This window comes from Syngnathus leptorhynchus, chromosome 2 (genome assembly GCF_054491065.1).
Source record: "Syngnathus leptorhynchus isolate UIUO chromosome 2, UIUO_Slep, whole genome shotgun sequence".
In the NCBI taxonomy this organism is placed as follows: Eukaryota; Metazoa; Chordata; class Actinopteri; order Syngnathiformes; family Syngnathidae; genus Syngnathus; species Syngnathus leptorhynchus.
Window position 1 is genome coordinate 14,160,892 of NC_141196.1, and position 17,602 is coordinate 14,178,493.

General features: G+C 40.6%; 1 protein-coding gene across 1 annotated transcript; it reads left to right on the plus strand.

Moving 5' to 3' along the window:
- Nucleotides 1–2,634: 2,634 nt before the first annotated feature.
- gfpt2 (glutamine-fructose-6-phosphate transaminase 2) lies at nucleotides 2,635–17,558 on the plus strand. The gene is given in 20 exon segments (XM_085906638.1): nucleotides 2,635–3,747; nucleotides 3,749–3,800; nucleotides 5,484–5,634; nucleotides 7,310–7,417; nucleotides 7,532–7,657; nucleotides 7,974–8,032; nucleotides 8,268–8,402; nucleotides 9,133–9,194; nucleotides 11,624–11,703; nucleotides 12,584–12,695; nucleotides 12,848–13,011; nucleotides 13,490–13,585; nucleotides 13,664–13,761; nucleotides 13,840–13,960; nucleotides 14,049–14,206; nucleotides 14,304–14,418; nucleotides 14,827–14,954; nucleotides 15,081–15,248; nucleotides 16,032–16,193; nucleotides 16,458–17,558. Coding segments are annotated over 20 exon segments (2,184 nt in total). The 5' UTR covers nucleotides 2,635–3,703; the 3' UTR covers nucleotides 16,503–17,558.
- The last annotated feature ends 44 nt before the right edge of the window (nucleotides 17,559–17,602 follow it).

Below are 17,602 nucleotides of genomic sequence, written 5' to 3' on the forward strand. Positions count from 1 at the left end.
ACTGAAGCTGGATGTGTTCAACTCAGTGGAGCCAAATCCTGCTGATGCCTCTAAGTGCGCTGCCAATATGTGACAGGAAATACACAGAAAGCTTTTGTGTGTGTTTCAAGATGCTACAATCATTCCCCAAAACTCACACAGTGCACAGTGTGTTGCGTTGTTGGAGTCCCCACAAAGTTTTCACCTTTCTTCCAAGCCTTTCTGGGACATAACTCTTTTAATGCCAAGCGTAGGATGTCCGGGCTCTCCCTTAGAGATAGGGTGAGAGACTCGGAGTAGAGCCGCTGCTCCTCCACGTTGAGAGGAGCCAGATGAGGTGGCTCGGGCATCTCACCAGGATGCCTCCTGGACGCCTCCCTGGGGAGGTGTTCCAATCATGTCCCACCGGCAGGAGACCCCGCGGACGAAGTGGCTGGGGAGAGGGAAGTCTGGAAGTCCCTCTTAAAGCTGCTGCCCCCGTGACCTGACCCCGGATAAGCAGAAGAAGATGGATGGATGTTTTGCTATTTACAAGGTATGTATTTGTGAGTCAGAAATGACGTCAATTCATCCAAACTGTGACACAAACAATTGCCACTGGCAATGTGTATGCCCGAGCCGGCGGAGCCTTTTGAAGTGGATTTTCGTGTTTGTCGCATACTCACAAACCTCCTCTAAATTCGCACCATCATCTTGCTCTTCCGCACTTTGCTTACGACGGGTAATAGTTTGCTCGATTCTAAGTTGCTCGAAAGCCGATCGCTTCCGTTTCGCCATGTTCTCTCACTCTCGGACTTCTGCCATCAAAACTCCACAAATACTCTCAAGTCAAGTCAAGTCAAGTCAAGTTTTTATATAGCCCTAAATCACAAGCAGTCTCAAAGGGCTCTGTCCTCTGCATTTAACCCATCCCCATGTGATTTTGATCCATCCCCTGGGGGAGAGGGGAGCAGTGAGCAGCAGCGGCGCCGCGCTCGGGAATCAATTTTGGTGATCTAAAATTTAAGATCTCTCTCCATCGTTCTTCCGTTTGGACTGGGCTTACATCACCTCTTTATGAGCCAGCAAGAGCAAATCTGCTATCCAGTAGTCACAGTTAACCACTACAATGCTCTATGGGCTCTCATCCACCCATTCATAAAATAAAAAGAAGTTGACAACAATATTCGTCGACGGGATATTACGTCATTACTTTCGATGACGGGTTTTCTCGTCGCTGGGCTTACACACGTCTTCTTGAGCAGCACTGTAAGATTCCAGCTCCTTTCCACTGTGTTATAAACTGATGTGATAACCATAGAATCAGAATTTGAATGTATTTCTTGTTTTTGCCTGCAATGACCTTTTACCTCATCTGAGGTCAATGCTGCCCGATTCACGCGTGCCGATCGGATTATCAATGGACATAAACCTCACCTCTCGTTCAGGATAAACTCTTGATGGGATTGGGCTTGATCGGGTCAAAATATTCCCAATGGGGTGTGTGCATGAATGATTTTTATTCCAACAAGGCATTTAATCCAAATGTGTCCATTTAAACGCACCTACAGGAGGGATTAAATTCCATTGTGAAGGGAACTTTATGTTATCTACAAAATGTTGCAAGTTTGATTTTATGCACAGCACTTCAGCTTTGTTTCTTCTTTCTGTGGCTTTTGATCTGTCAAGGATATTGTCTTTCTGATTCCGGACTTGCACTTGAACGCTCCTCAATTGTAGAGGGGGGGCTCGCCGGTTCTGCTTAATATTACACAGCCCCAGTTGTATGTGACACCTCTTCGAATAAAGCTTTGTGATACAGAGATGATTATCTGAGAGTACCTGTCATTTACAAAGGCTCTTAGTGGATAACAAAGTCACATTGCAAACACCATCATACTGTGCTGTCTTTAAGCCTTTAAGCCTGCAGAGGAATGCAGTGGCTGCCTCGTCTTTCCCGGATCTCACTCACGCAAACCTCCAAATTTTCATATGAAGACCAGCAGTGGAATTGTAAATGGAGAAATGTATTGGCACCATAAATCCAAGTATGTAGACGTCACTCCGATTCTATCATTCAGCTACAGTGACAAATGTTGCCATAGTTAATGATCCCTCAGTTAGCCATTAAAATGGGAAAATCCAGAAGGAGTAGCAGTTATCAGTGTGATAAGGCACACAAACGTAACTCCATCTTGTATTTTACTGGAACTGCTTTTTTTTTTTTAATGTGGTTAAGGAACATATTCAAGCATTATGTCTGCACAGTGGTTTGTTAATTCGAAAGTGATGTTGACTTGCTCTTATCAAATTGGTTAAGCCCTAATAATGCGGTTTCATCTCTGGACCCATTTCGGTGCGACTGTTAACATGTTGGACTTATAAATCATTATTCAATAAGACATGAACTATGGGAACAGAGTCCAGTTAATAGTCAGGGATGATAAGGCAGCAATCTCGATAAAACAGGAGAGGCAAAATGGACTCTTTCAGATAAGAAAACAAACATCAAATTTCTTGTTAAAATTCAGTAGCTTGCTTAAACAAATTATTTTCAGTCATTCTTAATTCATCTGTTTTGTTTGGTTTGAATCGTGTAAAAATGTAGGAAGTACTTTCGTTCCACTTATTAAATCTCCTGTCACGTTGATGGAAGATTGTTAACTCCCACTGGGTGCAAGCACCTTAAAAAAACAAAAGTGCTGACATATTTGTTATTTTATTCTTCATCAGAGCAGAGCGACTCCTTGCTGGGGAAGTATGTTGAACAACTCTCACGTTTGCAAATTCATTTAAGAAAAAATAAATCCAAAACAATCGTGGCATACAGTTTACGTTAGCGTTTTAAAAACACTAAATCAAGGATTTAAAACATCACACAGAGACTTGCACTAACTCATTCCAGTGAGTTTTTGGAGGCGCCAGTCCGAACCCGATGTGATGTATGGTGAGTGCTGTGTTCTTGCTGGTTCAGCATGTATCACTTGTATAGTTTGACAGGTTTCTGGTGAACGTGTGTGGCCCAACAAAACTGCATATCCCAAAGAAAATGCATCTATTACACCACTCAAGGACTATTTAGAAGCTATTTTGAAGGTCTATCTAATTCAGTGGTCTCAAACTCGCAGACCATGGGCCAATTGTGGCCTGCCGGACGATCGTTTGTGGCCCTCGCTGTCATGTGACTGTTAGTGTGGCCCACGATTTTTGATATGGTTGTATGCGGTGACAATTGGAATGTGTCTTTTTGGGAGCACATACGTACTTGTGTGAAAAGTTCTTCTCTACCTTAATCTTTAATAAGTCCAAGTACAGGCCCAGACTTATCGATGAGCATTTTCAAACCCGACTGAGGGTCACAACTGCTTCATGCCAAATGTGGCTCAGCTTTCTAAGAGGAAACACTGCCAGATCTCTAGTAGCAAGAAGTAGGCAAAAGCCATGTTCAGAATAATGTTCCTTCCTTCTGCTGGTTTTCTAAAAAAACAAACGATTGTGCATCAAATAATAAATGAGACAAACAAAAAGTATTTTGATCCCGATCACGACGTAGACAATCGTTTCATCCTGTGCATTCAATTTTTGAAAAGCGTTTCACCATATTACAAAAACAAAAAGGAATCGTGAATAAATTAATACAATTGAATGGAACGTAGTAGTTGCAGTGAGATGAGTTCAATAGTTCCAATTGATATCTGTACTGTCTGTCTATACAAGTAGGCCTGTGTGTCCCGTGATGTGACATATGTGGATTCGAGAGGACATGGGAGGCGTCAACGGGGGTGGGAACAGTTCCCTGCTTCTCCAGGAAACACCGTTTAAATGCTCACTGCCAGCGTTCCGTGCACACTCAACCGAGAGAAGCATCATCATCATCATCATCCTCACTCCCACTGAGAATAACGCTCCATTATTATTTTTATACTTGCAAGCCGAACTTTTAAAACTCCAGCCATGTGTGGTGAGTATTACATTTTTCCACCCTCTTTGACTGAATTTCATTCTATACTTGTTCATGGAGTTTTTAAAAGTTGACGTGCGCAGCTATCGCTTACTTCACGGGCTTGATTTATTATTATGTGTAGGTAATTCCCGTCTTTCTCTTCAAGACGTTCAGATCGGAGAAGTGCTGCTAAAGTTGAGACGGTTTTATTTTTTATTTTTTTTCCCTACTAGCTTTGTGACTCCGCTCAGCTGCTACGTGTCTTGTATCCCGCCCCCAACCCACCACCGAGCTTCTTACTTCAGTCATGACAGCCTCGCAGCAGATGAGCTGTCATTTGGGAATATTTTGCAAAGCGAGGCAGCGTTATGCATTGCCAATCTTAAGTGGAGCACGACTTTAACAACTTAAAGTCAATCGTTAATCAACTATTTCCCATGCGTCTTCCGCACAAGTTGAGGTGACTTGCTGAAACACTGCTTGCTATGTCCACCTTCCATATAGGCAGCTATGTGTCTGCGCGCGCACGCGCGCGGGTATGGGCGTAAAGGTAACATTCCCGCAGGACGCACGCACATACACAAACAAGCCCCTGTTATGAAAAGCATAGCCAATTTTAAATATTAAAATGTAGTGCAGTCCCTCCACCATACCGCAACAGTAGGCTTTACTGGTAGGCACCTCTTCTTGTGAACACCTGGAATTTTATTGTACAGAGAAATAATGAGATGTGGGAAAAAAAGACCACTTATGCAGTCTCTATACAAATGTCATGAATGGCAAAAATGGGAAATTGTTTTAATCCTGCTACCATTCAAAGACATGACCTGACGTAGATAATTAACTGCTTTGATGTGATGGTGTTGATCAAAACTGACCATAAGAATCCACTAAATCTTGGTACCACAGGAATGGGCTGGTTTGAGCTTTTGATTTCATCTCATAAGATGTGAAAGGTGACTGTTGATATTCACCAAACAAGTGAATCATATTCAGATGCAAGCGCGAGCATTGTAGCTGACGCCGTAGTCATTTGGTTGCTCAAAGCTTACCTATTCATACGGCCCTCTGGATTTGTATACTGCATTGACCAAAAAAAAAAAGGTCTTTTGAAATCTACATTTATTTTCTAAAGCTTATTTTACTAGCTAAATAACCATTTCAATTGGTTCTCCCTCTTGTACGTCAAATAATATTTATCACCAAAGTATTATTGTCTAAGTAAATACAAATTTAAGAAAATTGCCCTCAAGTCATTCGAGGCGTCATCTAACAAGTGAATCATCACAGCGCTTATTAACAGTTTATGAAGTTTTCCAAAAGTCCTTCTAGGGGTTATCTAACAAGTGAATCATCACAGCGCTTATCAACAGTTTATTAAGTTTTCCTTTTGGACTGCTTAAATACTCAAATCTATGTGATGAAACATATGAAGTGGTCAGTTTTTTGAAAGGGATGGTGGAAGTATCCAACCAGTTATAGATAAGAATTTCAGACACGTTTGGGTGCCCTGAAATTATCGTAGCCTCAGAAATGCCATCTTGAAATGGGATTATTGACATACAGTATTGCTCTAAAATAGTTTAGCAGTTCTTTTGAATGTTTATTCTCTCTCTGCCCTAAAGGTATTTTTGCTTACCTGAACCATCAAGTGCCTCGCACCAGGAAGGAGATATTTGAGACACTCGTGAAGGGATTGCAGAGACTTGAGTACAGAGGCTACGATTCAGCAGGTAAGACGGCTGCCGCACGCACACACAAACGCTATACATGCTGTGAGCACATATTTTCTAGTATTCAGTGATAATTATAAGAGTACATCAGGACTAGAAGTAAATCATGTGGCAGAGTCAGACCACAGAGGATAAACATTTCATCTGAAATAGACATAAACTAGCAGTCAAACTCAACGTTGAATCAATATCTAAGGCTTTTTTGTTACATTTTAAAGTAACCCATTTTCCAAAGTCAAAAAAGGCGCTGGTTATGTTGCCAAGCTGTAAAAGTCAAGGGTTGGGTACATAAAGATACTTTGGGTAGCAACGCAATGACAAGCTATTGTACGGAGATTGCAATGCCATTGCCACTCCCAGTTGATGTTTGCTGTCAAATGGAACAAAACAAAGAGAAATACAGGTTATGCAGTGTATGTAAAACAACCACGTAGCATTTCTTTAGATGACTAATAGGATCTGTGTTGCATATTTGAACACAAACAGTGGAGCAACACATGTAGACTGATAATAAATTGGAATACTTAAAATGACTTAATGCAATTGCAGCTTATGGGTCTGTTCACAGGGGTCTATGTCTTACACTTCCCCCAGGTGGCCACACACAAGGAGTAGCACAATGTCCATTGAATAGGAGGAAATTGACAAAAACTGTTTTAATTTCCATTTCATTTATTTGCCAATGTGTTTTTTTCTGTAATAAAGAATATTGTAATGTGATTTTTATGATTAGAAAATTTTTATTTTTAATTTGTATGTTCAGAAGACGCTGAAACAGATGAATACTTTTCCCATTCATTTCAGTGGAAAAGACATATATCTCACATATGTGAGATACGAGTGTTGTGAGTTTCAAAGCACCACTGTAACTGGACTTTGGAAGCATGGCTGTCCCGCCATCAGAAAATGCTGGTTCACGAGACAGACACACTGTGGAACAGTGCTTAGCGTGTATCAGAATTTTTTCCAAGTTATAATTTGGGATTTTTCTGTGGCGATTACATGGTCTCCTTGATGTTGCGCAAACGCGCTTCGTTTCTTCACGCTTTCTCATGCACTTGAAAAATTTTAAAATGGAATTTTTTGTTGATACTACTTTTAATCTTCAAAGGCTGGTCTTCATAATCAAGGTTATTCGGCCTGGGAGTGCTGCTGTCTTTCAATTACGCTTATCCACAAATATTCAGTGACCATTTCCACTTGACTCTTGCCCCGCAGCTAGTAAGCATGAACAAACCCTGTCGTATGATGACCTTGACATTTTGAATTTAAAAGCACCAACCTTTTGTCATCTGGTCAATGATTTCCACCAATACTTTATGAATGTACACAAATACAAGAGAACTACGCGCCACTGCAAATACCTGCTTTGTGTTTGCTCATCCTATTTGAGCAGGATGGAGCCATGGTTGCCTTACAGCTGTTTAGCAAGCATCCACACACTCCTTGATGGATTTTTTTTTCTCAGCCTACCAGTCAGTTTCCATGATATATTTTATGTATTATAAAATAATGAACTTTGTACAATCGCAGACCAGGCCTTTTAATTGCTCTCATATTTTACTTTGCTGGAGATGTGATAAGTTTACTCTCTTACTATCATTAAAGTTGAATCAGGGTGTTTGTTGGCTGTACGGCCTATTAAAAATGAATGTTGTCTACTGTTTGTTCACAGGCATTGCTGTGGATGGCAAAACCAAGGAAAGCTCTGACATAAATGGCAAAGGCATCTGTTTGATCAAAAAGAGAGGCAAGGTCAAGGCGTTGGAGGAGGAGCTTCACAGTGAGTTCAAGTCAATAATCCCCAGGCATCATGCCTCCGGTTGTTTATTGGGGTCAAGATTTGTTGTTGTGTCCAAGTCAGTAAAAAGACTGTACTATCCATTGGGTTCTCTAGAGAAGGACTCCCTGGACCTGGAAGAGGAACTGTGTACGCACTTTGGTCTCGCTCACACTCGCTGGGCCACACATGGAGAACCGAGCGCGCTCAACAGCCACCCTCATCGCTCTGACAACGATAATGGTAAGTTCTTGAAAAAAAAAAAACGTCTTTCCTGAGCACTGCGGTGTCTGCAAATACAACATTTTTCATGTATCTCTTAACTTAGATCTCAGTAGATTGTGCACTGTGTTTGTATTGAAAGACTGGCAATCATTCATCCATCCGGAGTAATCATAGATTACTGGATGTCAATAATTGGGCCAATTGTGCATTCATTTCCAAATGCTCCTACATAAGCATTTATGTAGTTTGGTCGTAAAAATATGTATGGCATTTCAGGCTAAAATATGTCGGATTGACACTATGCTCTATCTTAAATCTGAATCTCGCCTCTTAGAGTTTGTCGTCATCCACAATGGCATTATCACCAACTACAAGGAGCTGAAGGCCTATCTGGTAAGTAAATATTGGATGGTGGCATATTTAAGATGTAGAGTCTCCGCAATGGTCCATTATGATCAGAAGCACCACTCAGTAAGATTTTTGACAATTTGGCGGAAAAAGGTTTCGCAAAAACCGGCCAGTGTATATGTGAGCTTCAAAATATGTGAACAGCAAGCATCAACAACTCTGAATCATTTAAAATGACCAACCAACCAAAAATGTATCTCATGCCTCTTATCACCCTCAGATCACCAAGGGATATACGTTTGAGTCTGAGACAGACACGGAGGTGATCCCAAAGTTAATCAAATACGTCTACGACAACCGGGAGTATGACACCATCAGCTTCTCCACACTGGTGGAGAGGGTCATTCACCAGCTGGTGAGTGGCATTTACCTCACTGCTGTCCACTCACTCATCAAAGGCAGAGAGGATATTTGTAAACATCTTATCTGGTAGTAGTTTGTGTGGAGTGTTTCACTTGAGTGGAAAAAAAAAAAATGAGTGAAAGCGTTTCAGTAGTGTGTATGAGAGCTAATCCTGAATGGGGCCCTTATAAGTGACGTCACAGTGTCGCTAGGTTTCATGAAGTGTGTTTTTGTTTGGTCCAACACGTTAGTCATCCTACCATACATTTCACCATCCCGCCTGTTTTAAAAAACCCAGTGGACCATCACAAAATGGTTTCTGTGGCAACCACACTGAAAGCGTCACAGCTAACGTCATCTTTTGCTTTCGATGATTTGATAGATCAATTTTCCACTGTGTGAAATTTGGGTGTTAGCGGGTTGTCTGTCTTCTACGCAAATGTGTTTGTTGGAGTAATGGGAAGCAGACAGTTAGATCCGCAGACCGCCGTATGACCAAGACAAAACATACCGTACCCGCCCCTCACTGTCAAAACCACACATACACGCAAACTTCAGGTCTTTCGAAAGACAGCAGATGTTACACAATAGAAGTCCCAGTTCTCTTTTACCTCCAACGAAGACCCCACTCCTTTCACCACAACACTTTTGGGGGAAAAGTTTTGGATCTCACCGCCCAAACACGTCCATCTTGATTATGGATGACCATGTTGAATCTTGGCTTTTCTCCTCTTTTGTCTCAGGAAGGGGCCTTTGCTCTGGTTTTTAAAAGTCGCCATTTCTCTGGAGAGGCCGTGGTTGCCAGGTTAGTTTTCACACTAACACACACACAAAGGCACACTCTGACATTTGACTGTGTGGTCATCCGCATGGGGTCCACGGGATGCGCATGTTTGAGATGAGCCATCGCTGTGAAGCAATCGTCGATATGATTCATCGTTGCCTTTGGATGCACTCTGTGGGCTTTGTTGTGGCTATCATGAGAGATGGGTGCTTTTTGTGCAATGTATATTTCGGGTACAGTTTCTAATTGCGTCAAAGTTTGGAAAGTCACATCCGACTTCTTGTGTCATGTTATTTGCTTTAAGACTACGTAACAGACAATTTTGATGGGCCTGACCTATTTCATGTGAGCCTTTAACCTCTTCATTTTTCCTGAGCTTCACACAGTCCTCCTTTACTCTCTCCTTTAGTCTTCTTCTCTCATCTAGGCCTGAGCTCCTTTCTACGTAGCTGGCCATCTGCCTGCGTCTCTGTGACTCATTATCGGACAGTTTCCTGTTTCAGACGTTGCCAGCATGACTCCTGGTTTATCACTCCCTAAGTTTTATATGACTTTATATATTTTTCCTAAGAAGGGAGAGGCAAATGACTGCATGACCAAAGGGGAATCTTTAAAGAGAGGACGCAAAGGCACGTAAAAATGACTATATGAGCACGAGCCACCATTGATATGGCTCTGAGTCTGCAACAAAGTTTCTTATAATCTAATTCATTGATTGTTCTTCTGCAGTTGTGTAACTAACCCAACCACATCGCTCTGATGTCGTTCTTATGCTGCCAGCTATGCCTTGAGGGAGAATATCTACACATATTTAACTATTTATATGCTGTGCTGCAACAGAGTCATCATTTCCAAATTTAAAGAGGAACTTTTGAATAAAAAAAGAAAACTTGATTATTTTGTCTCGTGAACAAATGCCAATCCCGCTCGCGCCGTTTGGTAGTGAGCGCCTCATCCATAATGGCTTGTTACTATAACACTAATGTTACTGGGTTGAACTTATATTTCTGGTGAGGCCACGGGGCTGTGCCCACAATGACTGTGTACATACATGTACGACAAAAGATTGACAACTCACAAGTAACGCCTTCTGCCTACAATTGGTTGTTTTTCCTTGTCAGATGTTTCTTTTTTATAACAAGGAGGTGCAACATTTCTTTTTCATGACAGAACAATTATGATTTTTTTTTTAATTACAAACTCGTTCATTTTTTAGTGGTTTTTTTTTTTTTCTTCTCCCCCAGCATTGTGGCTAAGAAGCAGCATTCATGCATCATTGGATCCCTTGGTATTATCTAAGTCCAAATTATTAATATTATTATTATCCACACAAGTTGTGACGAAACCACCCTTTGTAGTTTTTACTGTGAATACTACTCCTCCCCCGTTTTAACAGCAACACGTTTTCTCAATGCGGTTAAAATGTTGAGCCAATTTGAGCAGTGTACGCCTTTACTTTTCACATCCCAAACACAACAGTTGTGTGTCTCAGCAAGGCAGCAATGATGTCATGTCATCCCTATGCTTGTATGCCGTCCAAGGATTGCTATGACGTTTATTCCCCAGTTACTTTCTTCATTTGGCATTTCTCACTTTTCACGTATAAGGAAAATTCCAATTCCAAATGCTCAGCGGTATTTTGCTAAAAAGAGAGCTTAGTTTACGTAAATATAGTATTTAGCAGGAAGAAAGAATGTTTGGATCCTGGTACTGGGCAGTTGTTGTTATCAATCAAAAAAAATTCAGCTTCCATGACAGCTGTTCTTGTTTCGACTTTTATCTTACTCTATTGTTTCTCCGCTGTCTCTCTTTGGACTAACACATTTTATTTTTCTCTCGTCCATTTGCTTCCCCTCTTTTTCCCTGTCTTTCCCTCCCTCAGGGTAAATATTGTACTGGATAGCGACCACATGTTTCTGTTTGCAAGCTTCACTTCAAGCCCCACGCCCCGTATAACAACCGGCGGCCTTGCGTCATTGGAGCCGAGCCCCAGAGAAATCATAACTGGAGAGCAAAGATAGATCCAGTCATACAAATAGTGTACGTGCTAAGAAGAGGCCTTAAATATTTGTCTTAATAACCGACTTGGCATGAAGAGGTTTGTTTTGAAATTTTTGTTTGCTGTCAAGTCAGTCAAACCTGGCAAATGTTGCTCTACCTTTGTTAACTCCACAACCAATCAGAGGCCCGACAGAAGTATAAGGCAATAAAATCAGTGTGATAGTGTTTAAGAATGTTTGAAATATTTGGGGGAGTAAAGAGAGGAGGTGTGATCAAAACATGAGACTTTTATGTAAGCTTTCTTGAGAAGACGAATGAAAATTGAACGGGGATGCGAGAATGCATCATCATCAGCATCCCTAACCAAAACATGCGTGTTCTGTGCATCATCTTAAATTGTTGTTAATTTATCAAACTTGAACTTATCATTTCTCCCATTTCCCGATCAGGAGAGGAAGTCCCTTGCTCATTGGCGTACGAAGTGAACACGAGCTGTCAACCGAACATATTCCTGTCCAGTACAAGGGTGGTAAGTACTCTTTCTCACTTTGGCTGCCTCATCACAGTTACAATCTGACGCACTGTTGCCCACGCTTTTCTCAAGGACGCCTGCACTTATTTAAAAATAAATGCTAAGAGGTGAAAAACTAACTTCTTATTATTACTGATACTCTTCTGCAAACAAAACCCACAATAATCAGCATCATTTTGGTACACATATTGGAATAGATTTGGGGCGCTATCATACAATAATGCATTGCAAAGCCTTTTTAGAAAAGCCTTTGTTCTGAGCATTTGTGAGCTGCCAAGTATTCCAGTGAAGCGTCTCTGGGAAAACTCTTCAGAAGCTTCCTGCAAAGTAAATGCATCAAGCAAAAGACGAGCTGGAAATGGTGTCTGATAGATTAGCTGGAAATGGTGTCTGATAGATTAACAACACATGTAAACAAAATGTTTCCCTATTGCCTATTGGATCTGCGCACTTTGTGTAACACAGACAAAACTGTCTCTGTGAACGATTTATGGTTCTTCATAGGAAAGAGTGACACCAGTCCAAAGTGCAATGAGTTACTGTTGTTGTCGTGGGTGAGGACAAAACAAACCTGGGTGTGTCAATTTAATGGTTATAAAGAATGACTTTTATTGCCTCTTGTCCTCTATTTAAAATGTTTGTGCTATGATGACAAACTACACGACAGTACTCAGAATTGTCACACACCTAAATCTTTTGTGTGTGAATGATCCCCTCCAGACAAATCCAATGACTGAATTAATATTGATTATGTCATTTTGATTGATCAAATGAACGGGAACGTAATGCATTTTCAGCAGAAAGTTCAGAGGAAGAATTTGTCATGTCCACTAAAGACATCGAGGTGATCCCTTGGCATCTGTTTCTGACCCCACAGCTCTCCTAAAGGAAGACGTCCTGGAAAAGAACAACCATAACCGCACTGGTGGCACTATTAACTCCGTCGGGGATGGCAGGGCTGTGGAGTATTACTTTGCTTCTGACGCAAGGTGAGAAGTCCACTAGGTGTGGCAATGTCACTTTTTGTCTTACCTCCATATTTATAAAATGCACAGTAAAAATGGAATCTAAATGCAATCACCTCTTTTGTTTCTTACCATTTTTCTTTGTTAACCACCATTATTTTCCTTTTGATTCCCAGTGCCATTATTGAACACACCAACAAGGTGTTGTACCTGGAGGATGATGACATTGCTGTGGTGAGAGGAGGGAAACTTTCCATCCACAGGATGAACCGGCTGGCCGGTGAAGATCCTGTACGCGCCATCCAAACCCTACAAATGGAGCTCCAACAGATAATGAAAGGTCAGAAGATTTGAAAGCAAAAAAAAAGGGACAGATTCAAAATTATACCAACCCGCTCCAAAAAAAACCCCCAAAAATTCTGCTATACTTGCACTCCCTCTGCTGACTAAAGACATCAATGCAAGTTGTACATATTTTCTGGCGAATAGAATAGAATGTGTGTTGCAACAGGGAGACAAAGAAAACATGCAGGACACCGGCCCTCGAGGACCGGAGTTGCCTACCCGTGCAATAGACTATAACTGTAAACTATAACAAATTTACTTCATTTCCCTAAAAGGACTATTTAGGTACATCAAATTTGATTATTTGTATTGATTGCATAACCACAAAAAAAACTACTGAATCGCAGTATCCCACAACAATAAAACAAGCATCAAGAAATACACCTACAGTATATTTACGATGGCCACATTTACAGTACTTGCAAATATACAAATGATGTACACACGCTAATGTAATGGTCTTCCCGTTGCAGGAAATTTTGATTCTTTCATGCAGAAAGAGATCTTCGAGCAGCCAGAGTCAGTGGTCAACACAATGAGAGGTCGCATTTGTTTTGACTCCAACACTGGTAATCATAATGCCACTTGTTTATTGGACCCATAATATGTGAGGTGTATTATGCAACTGTCTCTTAACTATTTCTTAGTAATTCTCGGCGGATTGAAGGACCACATAAAAGAAATCAAACGCTGCAGACGGCTAATCATGATTGGCTGTGGCACTAGTTTCCATGCTGCGGTCGCCGTAAGTTTAGATTGATTGTCCGACACTTTTGAGAAAGTCAAAGTGGTGCTCATCTGCCTTCCCCTCAAACTTTTACAGACCAGACAAATCCTGGAGGAACTAACAGAGCTGCCTGTTATGGTGGAGCTGGCGAGTGACTTCCTTGATCGCAATACACCTGTTTTCAGGGACGACGTCAGCTTCTTCATGAGCCAGTCAGGTAACAACACCACCAATCATGCAAACCTTCATACTGGTTGTCCCTAAAGACAAATTTAAGACTCCTAACTCTTTGCACTAACCATCAGGAGAGACAGCAGACACCTTAATGGCTTTGCGTTACTGTAAGGAGAGAGGTGCCTTAACAGTGGGCATAACTAACACCGTGGGAAGCTCCATTTGCAGAGAAACAGACTGTGGAGTTCACATTAATGCTGGGCCTGAGATTGGAGTCGCTAGCACCAAGGTACAACTCCAACAGCATTGACCAAACGTTCTAAGATCAAACTGCGGCTGTGGTAAAAACAAATAAGAAAAAAAACTACCCTTTGTGTGTGATTCAGGCGTACACCAGTCAATTTGTGGCGCTCACCATGTTTGGCCTAATGATGAGTGAGGACAGGCTCTCCCTACAGAAGAGAAGACTGGAGATCATCAACAGCCTCCGACAGCTCCCTGGTAACAACACAACATCCAACGATGGAGTACTTGTCATTAGAATGCAGACATCTACTGAGGTTAAATTGTTAATGATATGAGGTGATGCCATTGTTTGTTGTTGAATTGGACCAAAAAAAAAACCCCAGCTATGTTTACACTATGTTGCCAGAGACAACGGGAGCCTTGTATCGAGCTATTGTTGATAAAACAGGATGAGTCAATTTCAGCGATAGGACGTTTTTTTGTTTTTTTTACCCAGATCACTTTAGGATTGTACTACTGTCAAAACGCACCTCCTGTGTAAGCCTTGATTTTTTTTATCAACAAAAAACAGGAACAGTACTTAACTCATTCATTGCATTTGATGTCTATAGTGGTCAAAGACTTATTAATGTCATCATGAGATTTATATTTTTTGTGTTCTAGATTTCATAAAAAAGGTCTTGTCTCTGGATGAGAAAATAAAGATCATTGCCGAAGAGCTGTACCAGCAGAGGTCTCTTCTTGTCATGGGCCGTGGTTTTAATTATGCCACGTGTTTGGAGGGGGCACTGGTACGTTGGTTATACCCAGTATCGCTTGAAATATGGTACCTGGTGTACTGTAATGTGTCTTGTGTTTTCCCTCTCTTTCTTTATTCTTGACAAACTATTGATTTTGCAATATTCTGAACGCTACAGAAAATCAAAGAAATCACCTACATGCACTCAGAGGGCATCATGGCCGGCGAGTTGAAGCACGGACCTCTGGCTCTCATTGACAAACATATGCCAGTCATCATGATCATCATGAAGGATGCCTGCTATACCAAATGTCAAAACGCCCTCCAACAAGTCACTGCCAGATCGGTAGGTCACGGAAACAATCAATGGACTCGCCACAATCCAGTATTGTTGTCTGTTCGGGATGGGAAATAATTCCCTGCTAGACTCAAACTGTGCAAAACTGCCACCGATGCTTTAATTATGTTAATTCTATACCACAGCTAATAATAATACTTTGAAACATTAATTAATGGTATGAATAATGTACTCTGTGGCGGTAAGAAGAGACGCTGCTTCCTCTGCAAAAAGTGCTTAACACTCATAATTCACAGATTTTGTGCTGTGATCAATAACCTTAACACAAAAGTATTACTTTGGCGCCATCTTGTGGCATCTAGGTGCAAAGCAACTATGTTAAAATGAGAGGAGGAACTTCATTAAGATATGTCATCACACTGGGGGAAAAAAACTGTAATTTTTGGGTTTATATTTTTTTTAAAGGGAGGTTCAAACAAAACAAGTCAAAGTAACATTTTAAATGAATTCCTAATTAAACAGGGTTTGGCGCCATCTTATGGCTATCTTGTAGCACTACGGATAGGCGATTTGTAAATTACAAACCGTGCCGTAGCTTACAACATCGTACTGTATTATGAATCTTTTTGAGTGGGAAATTCACTCACTATCAATCAGAGTGGAATTTTGTAGGACCAGCAATGATTTAAGTGAAGCCAATTATCTCATCTTAGAAGAACAAAAAAAAGGCAGATCATGTGAAAGTATTAAACTGCATGAGGGACACCAATTCCTACAATCAGCAGGTACTGCCATTAATAATGTCTGTGGCTCTCCTTACCCCGCATTCAGGGCAGGCCCATCATCCTGTGTAGCCAGGACGACACAGAGGTGACTTCGAATGCTTATCGAACCATCGAGTTGCCGCGTACTGTCGACTGTTTGCAGGGCATCCTCAGTGTCATCCCCCTGCAGTTATTGTCCTTCCACCTGGCAGTTCTGCGAGGATACGATGTAAGTAAATCGTGCGGCCAACATATACGAAGCAACCACAAAGTTAATAAGTGAATTTTGTTATTTTGATTTAAGAGGATACTGATAAATGCTCATAATAGATAGCTGAAATCCAACATATCATGACAAAGCTGAACTACAATGAATCGGGTGAAAGGATGATTATATTTATGCTTGAGAAATTGCAATATTGACTGATTTCCTAAAATGTTTCCATGTTGACAAACTGGATGTTAAATGATCGAAGATTATTTTTGTCTGCAGGTTGACTGCCCCAGAAACCTAGCCAAGTCTGTGACAGTGGAATGAATTCACGTCACAAAAGCCCAGGAGAGCAGAAAGGACGTTCATAGCGCAAATGTGCAATTGAAATTTCTGAATGTTTTGAAAGCTTTGTGCGTCTTGTGTTTCTGCATGTAAAGTGTGCGTGCGAGGGAGAAGAGTGAACGAGACAAATGAAAAGGACAAGGAACATTTTCCTTCTTTAATATTTTTATTAATTCAAACAAATGTGAAGTTTGAGCAATACACTGATGAGGGGGCACCAGTCCTGTGCTGTTAAGGTTTTGCCTGGATCGCAACCTACTGTGCCTTTTTCTTATCACTAGATGAGCCAAGATCACTTTCAAGAGGCTTAAAATGACATTAAATGCCTTATAGAAGAAATTACAGCAGTGCAATATGGGGGACTAAATGTGCATTATGAATGTACGCAGTTGTGACTTAGATTTTTTTTTAACATTGCTTGCTTAGCCTACATCCAATGAAATTGAATAGTTACAGAACTTAATTCCAAAGAGCTCCAGAAGTATGGAAGTCTGATTCATATCTTCTGTGTTGTACTGTACATGAATGTTGTTAGTGTACCTTCTGTTTATTTTTTTTTTGCAGGGACTACCTAAAAGGAAAGTATCTTTTCACATTCTGAGTTGATCTGACTTTTGTGTCGTATTCTGCTTCATGTTTTGTTTTTTGTTTTGAAATATTTTGTCGCTTGTGTTTAACAGAAAATGATTTTTTAATGATTTTTTTTTATGATATGTTATGATTGGAGCATGTTTGAATTGTAATTGCAACACACTCAGTTCATTCCACTAAATGCATCATTATCATTGTAGAATGTTGTCCAGTAGAAAAACGGATCAATATGCCATTAGTTTTATCAAAGTGTTTATTTTTCAACCATTGATCTGTTTGAATGGGTTCATAACAAATTAAGATATTCTATATTTATCTGATTTATATTTTATAAATGTAAAAACGTTTGATTTGTACTTGTCACAGATTTTTTTTATTGTGTTCTATCAATCAGTACCTGGATAAAGTATTCTGCAAAAAAATGTGCACTTCATTTTCTCAAAATAAATATTCTTCAAATTTAAAGTTGTATAGCCAGGTATCCATCTCGC